The sequence below is a fragment of the Otolemur garnettii genome, unplaced genomic scaffold (assembly GCF_000181295.1).
Source record: "Otolemur garnettii isolate 467f Iridium unplaced genomic scaffold, OtoGar3 scaffold00129, whole genome shotgun sequence".
In the NCBI taxonomy this organism is placed as follows: domain Eukaryota; kingdom Metazoa; phylum Chordata; class Mammalia; order Primates; family Galagidae; genus Otolemur; species Otolemur garnettii.
The window spans coordinates 224,376-235,820 of record NW_003852524.1 but is presented as its reverse complement, the minus strand read 5'-3'; the positions used below and the strand labels follow the sequence as shown (position 1 = coordinate 235,820).

Here is an 11,445-nt window from a genome sequence, read left to right as displayed (position 1 = left end):
CCATATACCAAAGGTGATGGGTTCGAACCTGGCCTGATCACACTGCAACAAAAAAATAGCTGAGTGTTGTGGCAGGTGCCGGTAGTCCCAGCTACTCAGGAGGCTGAGAGAATCACCTAAGCCCAAGAGCTGGAGGTTGCTGTGAGCTGTGACACCACAGCACTCTACTGAAGGCGACAAAGTAAGACTCTGTCTCTTAAAAAAAAAAAAAAGCCTTGTAGAAAGAGGACAAAGATAAAGAGCATGACAATAAAAATTTAAAAAATGTCCTTATGCCTCCCAGAAACAACACTCATAGTTGTTAATGACAGTTAACACTATTAAATAAAGGCTGACAAAAACACACCCTGCTAATTACGTGTAATATATGTTCATGTTGATGGTCAATAGTTTTAAAACAAACATCAAGCAAGTAGAAAACAATTACCTGGGTAGCTGCCTCCTTCTAGTGCATCGTAACTATTGGGCATTGGAGAAGCACTGCTTGTGGTAGAAGAACTGTCAACGCCTAAAAAGAAAACCAAAATATCTACTGAGTTTAAATGACAGTGTATCTTAGCTTTTAGTAATTCTGATAAAGATGTTTTTGCTGAACTAGCAAAATTTTGACTCTAGTAAAAAAGTAAAATGTTTAATGTTTAAAGATTATTTGAAAAACCATCTATGAACTGTTAATGAGAACAGGGGATGAGAGTAGGGAAAATACGAAGCTGAAAAATTCAGCTAAACTATGTTAGGTATCTTAGAGAGAAACAGACATCAAACATTAAAGGTAGTCAAATACATAAATGCAAATTTTAGTTGATAAAAATATTAATAAAGTCATACCTTAAGAATTACATCTACTAAATCTGATACTATTAAATATATTTTTCAGGATTAGAGTATTTTAAGATAATTAAATTTAATAACCTTTATAATAGCACATCTGTATGAAATATTCAGAAAAGAGGAAGTCTATAGCTTTGGTTTCTACCTACCATATTACTAACCTTTTCTGCACCTCAGTTTATTCATCCACAGAATAGATATTAAATAATATCTTCCATAAGGTAATATTATAAGTGAAAGGCACTCTAATTAAGTCTTAGACTATAAAAACTTTTATTAGGTATATTCATTCAAAAATTGTAAGATTAAGAGGAAAGTTCAGTGGCAAATTATGAATTCTGGTGGATAGGTCACACGAATAGTAGAACATACAATATATTTCCTTTGTTCATTCAACAAATGTTAGTATTTTAATAAGAACCTATAATTACCCTGGGTAGATACACTAGACAATATACTAATGAATAAAACCCAAAACACACATGGTCTCTCTTTCATGTTAGAGATCTTGGTCTGTTCACAGCATGGTAAAACTCTATGGTGTAGAGGTTAGCCCTGGCTCTTAGCACCAAGATTATAACTGTGTTTAACCTACATTTTAGGTTTTTTTTTTTGTTTTGAGACAGAGCCTCAAGCTGTCCCCCTGGGTAGAGTGCGGTGGCATCACAGCTCACAGCAACCTCCAACTCCTTGGGCTCAAGCGAGTCTCCTGCCTCCGCCTCCCAAGTAGCTGGGACCACAGGCGCCCGCCACAATGCCCGGCTATTTTTTGGTTGCAGCCGTCCTTGTTGTTTGGCAGGTCTGGGCTGGGGATTTGAACCTGCCACCTTAGGTGTACGTGGCTGGCGCCTTAGCCAGTTGAGCTATAGGCGCTGAGCCATTTTAGGTTATTTTTCAACTGTGATATAAAAAGAATAGGTATTATTCTTCATTGAATACATGTAATTTGGATACCCATGAGAATTAGGTATGCTGACTCAAGGCTTAACAGTTTATGTTATCTGTGTAGGAACATTTTATTATCAGAAAAAAACATGATGCTAAGGTAAAAGATTGCAGTTACAGTAGACTCTGTCATTTACTTGCTATATAACTTTAGGTAGGTTATAATCATCAATATTTTCTTCTGCAAAATGGCAAAATGAGAAAAAATTTAAAATGTTCTATGTGAGCTTTTTAATGTTCTTGTGAGGCTTGATCCAGATTGCAAATATGAAGCCACCTATCACATATATAATAGGTGGAAGACACTAATATTTACCAAGTACCTTCTTCATGATAAATTAAAAAAATTATGCATGAATATATCATTCATCTCAATAAGGAATGGGAGGGAAGTAATAGCTTTTTCTTTCTGTTCTCATATTTCTGAATTTTTAACTAAAGCAGAATGCTGATACATAGAGGTTAAAAAGTCTTGTAGTCATGGCATTACAAAACAGTATGCCAAAATCCAATTATTTAGCAACAGACAAATAGATAAACAAAATACAGTCTCTCTAGACCAGGGATCCTCAAACTACAGCCCGCAGGCCACATGTGGCACACCAGGTGTTTTTGCTGCCGCTGCCTGTCCTGCTTCACAGTTGACTCGTCCCGGGCCCACAGTCTGGCCCTCCAATGGTCTGAGGGACTGTGAACTGGCTCCTTGTTTAAAAAGTTTGAGGACCCCTGCTCTTGACAATGAAATATTTAGCCAGGAAAAGGAATGAAGTACTGATACACATGCTATGATGTGAATTAACCCTGAAAACTTAAGTGAAAGAAGTCATATTATGTAATTCTGTTTATATGAAATACCCAGAATAGGTGAATTCACACAAACAGAAAGTAGACTAGTGGTTACCAGAAGCTAGGGGGAGAGGAAGGGGAAAATGGGGAGCTATGGCTTAATGAGCATAAGGTTTTTTTTCCCCTTGATGTCACCCTTGGTAGAGTGCTATGGCATCACAGCTCACAGCAACCCAACTCTTGGGCTCAAGCAATTCTCTTGCCTCAGCCTCCCCAGTAGCTGGGACTACAACTGCCTGCAACAACACCTGGCTATTTTTATTTTTTGGTTGTAGTTGTTATCGTTGTTCATCCAGGCCTGGGCTGGATTCGAACCTGCCAGCTCCCGTGTATGTGGCTCGTACTCTAGCTACTGAGCTACAGGTTCAGTTCTATTTCACTCTAGTTCAGTACTTCATAAAGTTATATACAACCAGATAGAGGTGGTAGCTGCACAACACTGTAAATGTACTAAATGCCACTGAATATCAAATGATCAAATGGTTTTTATCATTTTAACTCAATAAAACTAAATACTTTACCAAGACATTTCAACAGGGAATGAGTATTCTTTTCAACAAATGGTGATGGAAAAACCAGATAGATCCACATACAGAAGAATGATGTCAAACCCCTTCCTTACGCTTTCTACTACAATTAACTCAGAATGGATCAAAGGCTTAAATATAAGTTCTGAAACTATAAAACTCTCATAATGTAGGAGTTAATCTTCATGATTATAGGTTAGGCAACAGATTCATAGATATAAAATCAAATGCATGAGCAAGCTGCAGAAGAAAAAAAATAAACTGGACTTCATCAAATTAAAACCTTTTGTGGTCTAAAGGTACCATACTATCAAGAAAGTAAAGAGACAACCCACAGAATGGGAGTAAATATTTGCAAATCATATATCTGATAAGGGACTGTATCCAGAATACACAATAAACTCTTAGAATCCAAAAATAAAAAAAACCAGCCAAATTAAAATTGGACAAATGATTTAAATATATTTATCTAAAAAAGATAAACCTAGGGCTTATAAGCAAACGAAAATACGTTCAAATCAGTAGTCATTGGGAAAATAAAAATTAAAACAAAAGGATAGCATTGGTTTTGTTACAGATTGTTATAACCAGAAAGACTGGTAATACCAAGTTTTGGGGAGGATGCCGAGAAACTAATCCTCATGGTGTTATAATATGGTATAGTCACTTTGGAAAATAGTTAGGCAGTGCCTCAAAAGGTTAAATATGGAATTTTGGCCCACTAATTCCATTCACAAAAAAATGAAAACATAACCCCACACAAAAGCCCATCAACAAATGGTCATGGAACTATTCATAGTAGCTAAAAAAACCCACACCAATGTCCATCAGATCATGAATGAATAAGTAAAATTCACCCACATAACGGGAAGGAGTATTTTTCAATAAAAAGGGATGGAGCACTACACACCACAGCATAGACGAACCCTGAAAACATGCTAAGAGCAAGAAGTCAGTCACAGAAACACACATATTATAAGATCTATTCATGTGAAATGTTCAAAACAGACAAATCCCTGGAGACAGAAGTAGGTTAGTGGCTATCTAGGGTCAGCATGTTTATGTTGCATGGGAGGGTAAAATGGGAAGTGAGTGCTAAATGAATGGTAGAGTTTCTATTTTAGATGAAAATGTTCTAAAATTATATAGTAGTTATGGCTGTTAAATTTTGTCAATATACTAAAAACCCACAAAATAGCACAATTTAAATGGATGACTTTTATGGTATGTGAATTATATTTCAATAAAACTGTTATTAAAAAATACCATGGCATTCTCTCTCATCTAAGAAAAACCTTCCCTTTACCATCTTAGGTCTAAATGCCTTCACAGTGTCAAAAAAGGAATTTCACAATTTGTCCTTTTCACCTGTACCATCCTCCCGTTTTTCCCTTATGATGCGGTTATACCAAACTTCTCACTCTTCACTCAATACACCAAATTTTCTTATGTTTATGCACTGCCCATGTTGGTCTGTTAGCCTAGATATGCCTTCTCTGCATGGCAACTTCCTTCTACTTACCCTTCAAATTTCAAATCCTTTGTGAAACCTTTCCTATATGCCCATGGGAAATAATTTCTCCTCCTAAATATAAGAGCATTTTCTCACTCTCGAAATTACCATACCTTTCGAGTTGTATGGTAATCACAGATGCCACCTGCTTCCTATCATTTGGAGGCCAAAGCTATGCTACTATAATGATCTTTGGAACCGTGATACCAAGCAGAATACTGCTTTCAGAACACAAGCTGGTTTCAGATGAATGAATAGCTTTGGCATCTGTCCCACTCTGAAACCTTAGATAGCTCTAGCCTACCTCAGTCTCTTCATGCCACAATTAATGATAATAAATATTCTGAGATCAAATTGGGGTCCAGTATAAATGTAGTGCTGCAGTTAGAAAGAATTTCCCTCCACTCTTTTACTGGCTCTATATCATAGCTTGAAAGAAGAAGGGAAGCTTAAATCTGAGGAAGCAAAGAAGAGAACAGATCAAAAGAAAAGCTCAAAATCCTTGAAGTTGAGGGAAAATTTCCTGAAGCATTAAGTGTTTTTTAAAAGGCTTAAGCTGCTCTCTCTATGAAAGACATGCAACACGAGTCAACAAAACCTATGTACTGACTAGTATTGTTCAACTTGAAGTTAACTAGATTATTTCAGATTTTATTTCCTCCTAATTTGCATTAAACATGGAAAAAAGGCTGGGCGTGGTAGCTCATGCCTGTAATCCTAGCACTCTGGGAGCCTAAGACAGAAAGACTACTTGGGGCCAGGAGTTTGAGACCAGTCAGAGCGAGACCACATCTGTATAAAAATAGAAAAATTAGCCTGGTGCAGTGGAATGTGCCCACAGTCCCAGCTAGTCAGGAAGCTGAGGGAGAAGGATCACTTAAGCCCAGGATGATGCCACTGCACCCTAGCTGGGTTATTTAACATGGTCAGGCCTCAACTCATCTGTAAAACTTTGTTGACTATTTCTGCCTTGCAGGATTGCTAAGAAGAATAAACTAAGAACACAATCTCAAGGTAACCATACCAGGGTAGTTTTTTTCTATTTTTAGTAGAGATAGGGTCTTAGTCTTGCTTGGGCTATTCTCAAAGTCCTGACCTCAAGCCATCCTTCTTCCTTGGCCTTAGAGTGCTAGGATTATAGGCATGAGATCCCATGTCTGGTTAATATTCAAGAAAAAAAGTAGTTAAACAAAATAAGGTGACAGGAAGAAAGTAAGAAATGCTAAATCTTTTTGATCTTCCACTTATTTTTCTATCTAACCAAATGAAATTTTCATGTTCTGTTTACAATACCTTACTGTGAGAACAAAAATGGAAGTAATTGAGGCTGACAACATAATACAAAATAACACATTTTTGAAATCTGCAAAATAAGAATCATAAGAAAGAAAATGGATCGACGCCCTCAGCTCAGTAGTTACATACACCTAGACAGGTGCATTCAAACCCAGGCTGGGCCTCCCAAACAAGGACAATTGTAATAAAAAATAAATAATAATAATAACGAGGTATTCTGGCAGATGCCTATAGTCCCAGCTACTTGGGAGGCTGAGGAAAAGAATGGCTTAAGCCCAGGAGTTTGAGGTTGCTGTGAGCTGTGACACCAGAACATTCTACCAAGTGTAACAAAGTGAGACTCTGTCTCAAAAAAAAGATACATTGAGGATAGATGACATCCTGTCATCTATATACTGAAGAAAATGCTTCAAGGCCTGTGAACAATCACCTATCAGTGACAATAAGCACACACTCCAATCAGATCTTGTTTCTAAAATACCTTCCTCCACTAAAGAAACCAGAACTCCTGGGAAAAATGGTTCATTCCAGGGCTGCAGCAGGGAAGTACAAGATGAGCTAGGAACGTCTTATTGTGGCCTGAAAGTACTTAAAGTAAGTGTTCAATTACTAAAAATGGGAACATTTTCAAAAGACATCATCAGAGCCAGTTTGGCCACTGGCCAAATCTATGACAAGCTGCTACCCAAATAACTAATGATAGCAATAGATTATAAACCACTGAATAAAATAAAAATACACGAGTCAATATGAACTTAAAGAAATCAAAAATAAAGAAGGATAGCTTTTCTTTATAGTAAAACTTATCAATATAGAAGGAATGTTTGAATTAGAAAGTCATCAAAGTAAACCAAAACTAATGGGTAATAGTTTAAGAAAGAACAAGACATTTACAGTCTCAAAAAATTTCCCCACAATTACTTAATTTCAAGAGGAAATAATAGTAACTTTATAACTGAGAAACCTGGCAGATACTACCTTAATCAAATAATTGAAGTTAACCTCAGCAATACTAGATCAAATTGACATCATGTGCCTCAAATAGGATGAACTGGGAGCAGTTTTTTCAAAGAATTTCAGATAATGGATACTCAACCTGTGTTAGAATTAGTGGAGAAAATCAACTGCTTAATTTTCAGTAGGGCTCTACTTACCAAAGGCATAAAAAGACATTACACAGGGGCTGGGTGTGGTGGCTCACGCTTGCAATCCTAGCACTTGGGAGGCCAAGGCAGGTGGATTGCCTAAGCGCACAGGTTCAAAACCAGCCTGAGCCAGAGCAAGACCTCGTCTCTAAAATATAGCCAGACGTTGTGGCAGAAGCCGGTAGTCCCAGCTACATGGGAGGCTGAGGCAACAGAATCACTTAAGCCCAGGAATTTGAGGTTGCTGTGAGCTGTGACAGCACAGTACTCTACCAAGGGTAACGAAGTGAGACTCTGTCTCAAAAAAAAAAAATAAATAAAAAAACAGGTTCTAACAGATCACCATGTACATGACTTATTCAACTAGCAAGGTATGAACTACTACTTCATAAAGCAGGAAAGCAGAAAAATAACCACAGATTTCTAGGCCATCTAAAAACATATCAAGAACAGCCAAAAAGACTTCATAGAAACACTGCCCTATTTCTCTATCACCATTATAAAATCCACACAGCTCATTTTGATTAGACTAAAGTAGCATGCAAAGCAGAAAATAGAACATTATTCCTAAAAGAGTGCTAGAGCAATCAGCTGAAAACTTCCATCAGGGGCTTGGTGCCTGCAGCTCAAGCCGCTAAGGCGCCAGCCACATACACCGGAGCTGATAGGTTCATATCCATCCTGGGCCTGCCAGACAACAATGACAACTACAATCAAAAAATAGCTGGGTGTTGTGGCAGGCGCCTATAGTCCCAGCTATGTGGGAGGCTGAGGCAAGAGAATCACTTAAGCCCAGGAGTTGGAGATTGCTGTCAGCTGTGATGCAACAGCACTGTCTCAAAAACAACAACAACCACCACTTCCATCAGGACTCATTCTTTTGCATGTGACATGGGAGGAAATGCATTTCTGAAAGAGGAGCGCACTTTACCATCATGAAAGATGGATTCTATTATTTATAAAATGGTAAAGATGTCCAAAGGAGGAAAAACAAAACAAACACTTCAAGTGACCCAACCTCTTATAACCCATACCTAGTAAGTTTATCATGCTAAATCTTCAGAGAAACACGTTTTTTAAAGGCTAGGTAAGACTGTGGAAATAAAAAGAAAACTTGAGTACGAAAAGATCAAGAACTGGTGTAAAGCTAAAGCAGACCTGCTTCCTCATCCTCATCCTCCTCTTCCTCATCATCGGAAGTTGATGACAAGGGAGTTGGTGCGGAGCTAGCTTGATTATTAACATATTCACCATACTGCATGCCTGTAAAGTGGAAAGCACAAACACAACAGTCAAACCAACAGGAAAGACGAGAAATAAAATTTTGACATTGCATTAAAAGTGAGAAAGAACTCTGACATTCCAAGGAACATCCCAGCATGCATATTAATAATAGCAAATTTATTACCAAAACTAGAACCGTTAGAAAATCTCTGCAAAGCAGTTTAGTAAAAGCAGATTTAATGTGACCTGGTTTAAATGTGAAAAAACTACCACACGTTATGCTGATATTTAGAAAACCACAACAATATTCTCTGGAAATTTAACTAAGCTCTCTCTATATATTTACCTTTTTTGAACTTAGGGCCCTTGTGGTATATTTCCTTTGGGACTGTATATTCTTGGTAGGCAGTGATCATTTCCACTAAACTGAACGTGTACAGCACACAAAACACATATGGAAACTTAGTACCTTCCTTCTGTTAAGCCACCTTGATGGTAACTCAGTTCCCATAACGGAAAAAAAATGACAGTTAAAGAAAAGAACTGTATTCAGCATAGTTCTCTGGTCATACAAGATACTAAGAAAAGGAAAACAAAAAAAAAGCTTATTAACTGTGTCCCTACAAATGTGTGAAGATTACAGAAAAGTAAATTTTCTGAAATAGCCAGTCTTGTCAGCACCATCCTACTGCCTACATGTGAGTCTGAAGTAGGTGAATAAGACTGGTCCTCTGTGTGAGATAAACCAAAAGAAAGCAAATTCTGTGCAAAAAGCACAATAACTAGCACATGTAACTGTATAATACTGCCCTTAAAAAAAGTTGATTGGGTATTTCTATTAGTTAATCTGCTACAATCAGAACTTAAAACATTAACATTCAGACAATTTTTAAGCGGGAAGATAAAAATAACCTTAATTAAAAATGAAAACACTTCATAATTATAATTCTTGTAGGGAAATCCTATAGCTCTACTTTGAACAAAAGAAAAAATAATCAAGCAACAGTGGGGTGCTCAAGAACACATACTAACACTGGAAGCATGATAAAGCTCTGCCTCACCAAAACCACACGCTAGTGCTCTCATGTTCTCTTCACTGTCTTTTTCAGATGGCTTCTGGAGTAGCAGGGATAAGCAACTCATCTCTACAGTCTGAAAAAAGCTCTTAAAGAGTAAAATTTGAGTTTAGAAGAGAAGCAAAGGTTAAATAGTAGATGAGTTAAGCTTTAATCTTCCAACTATGACTAAAAATGTCATAGAAAAATCTGCCAATTTTGCTGAAACATCTTAGCAGTTATCACCAATTTATTTGAAAAAGTAAAAATAAAGTCAAATTAAGTGCAGTAAAATAAGTGCCGGCAATACAAAAACCAAATCTGATGAGGTGAGGTGGCTAACACCTGTAATCCCAGGGAAGCTGACGCAGGTGGATTGCCTGAGCTTACAGGTTCAAGACCAGCCTGAGCCAGAGCGAGACCTCATCTCTAAAAATAACCAGGCACTGTGGCCAACACCTGTAGTCCCAGCTACTTGGAGGCTGAGGCAAGAAGAATCACCTAAGCTCAAGAGTTGGAGGTTGTTGTGAGTTATGAAGCCATGGCACTCTACTAAATGCGACAAAGTTAGACTTTGTCTCAAAAACAAACAAACAAAAAACACACCCAAAAAAACCTGATACCTTGAAAATCCAAATTTGGAGGCATGTTGCTCTAACAAAAGCCTAATTAAAATGAAAATTTGACTAATATTAGACCTTGAGTTAAATATACCAAGAAGGTTATGATAAAATCAATTAGCAGTTTCATAAAATCATTAACAGTTTCTTTCATAACAAAGAAACCTGTCAATTAAAGAACTTGTTTCAAAATTAAATATTTCCTCAAAATATAATTAACATTGCACTTTAAAAAGTACACATAGGGCGGTGCCGTGGCTCAGTAGGTAGAGTGCTGGCCCCACGCACAGAGGGTGGCAGGTTTGAACCCAGCCCCAGCCAAACTGCAACAAAAAAATAGCCGGGAATTGTGGTGGGTGCCTGTAGTTCTAGCTATTCAGGAGGCTGAGGCAAGAGAATCACCTAAGCCCAGGAGTTGGAGGTTGCTGTGAGCTGTGACACCATGGCACTCTACCGAGGGCAGTAAGGTGAGACTCTATCTCTTTAAAAAAAAAAAAAAAAAAAATTCCATTTATTGTGCTGAACTAAGCAAAGCCAATGAGTAGGAGAAAAATCAGAAAAGAATACATTCTTTTTATGACTGAATATGCAAGTTGTTGGCTTTGACTAATCAAAGGAGCCAAAGTACAGAGCATGCCTATATGTATTATAAAATAAGTATTTTCTTCTCTTTCTCTAGATTTACAGAATAAGAACAGATTTCACTTATTATTAGAAAAATAACCAATGTTGAATTGCACGCAAATGATAAAATTTAAAGAATTACTATTTAATGCATGATTAGAGCAAACCAATGAAAGACAGACTAGAGTATTATTATTTATTTTCTGTGGTTGTCAATGAACCATATTAACAGATTGTCATACAATATACCTAAATTTTTCTTTCCTAAGAAAAGGTACAATTTTTTTGAAAAGTGCTGGAGATTAAAGTGTCAAGTTTTAAATCCTATGACTCTTCATGTAATTCAGAATTTAGCCTACCATTGTTTATTCAAGCAAACTGTTAAATACTTATGAATATTAACTAGACAAGAATATGACATTATAGTTAATCCACAGAGAAATGGTACAAGCTCCAGAATAATAATTATACTACATTTCAGTCCCCTGATCTAGGTTAGGTCTAGCACATACTGACTACAACAAACGGGGAGTGACAGCCACAAAGTGGGTGACAGCCAAGTTATCTATTCTAGGACATATGAATGGTTATGAGAACCTCCTCAAGTGCCTCTGTTCAGAACCTCATTAAACACCGAATCCTATGGAGGAGATACACAGACCAAATATATGAAGTGGTAGAATATGACATCCTCTCCAAGAGCTCACCCTGAAATCCACTGCAGAAATGTACACAGAGGACCTAAATACCTGCCACCACTGCTGCCATCAGATGGAGAAGGATTTTTGTTTTTTAAACAAAGTCTCACTATGCCGCCCT

At 37.3% G+C, this 11,445-nt stretch overlaps 1 protein-coding gene across 3 annotated transcripts in view; it reads right to left on the bottom strand.

The window, feature by feature from the left end:
• The window catches only part of SEC24B (SEC24 homolog B, COPII coat complex component), an 80,521-nt gene that overhangs the window by 45,668 nt on the left and 23,408 nt on the right, over positions 1–11,445 (bottom strand). For 2 of the 3 annotated variants that reach the window (XM_023518190.1, XM_023518191.1), the window contains 2 exons: positions 8,262–8,366; positions 428–508 (listed from right to left, as the gene is read on the bottom strand). In XM_023518190.1, the coding sequence (XP_023373958.1) occupies positions 428–508; positions 8,262–8,366 (186 nt within the window). The remainder of the gene's footprint in view (positions 1–427; positions 509–8,261; positions 8,367–11,445) is intronic. The other variant, XM_023518189.1, reaches the window with a different exon arrangement.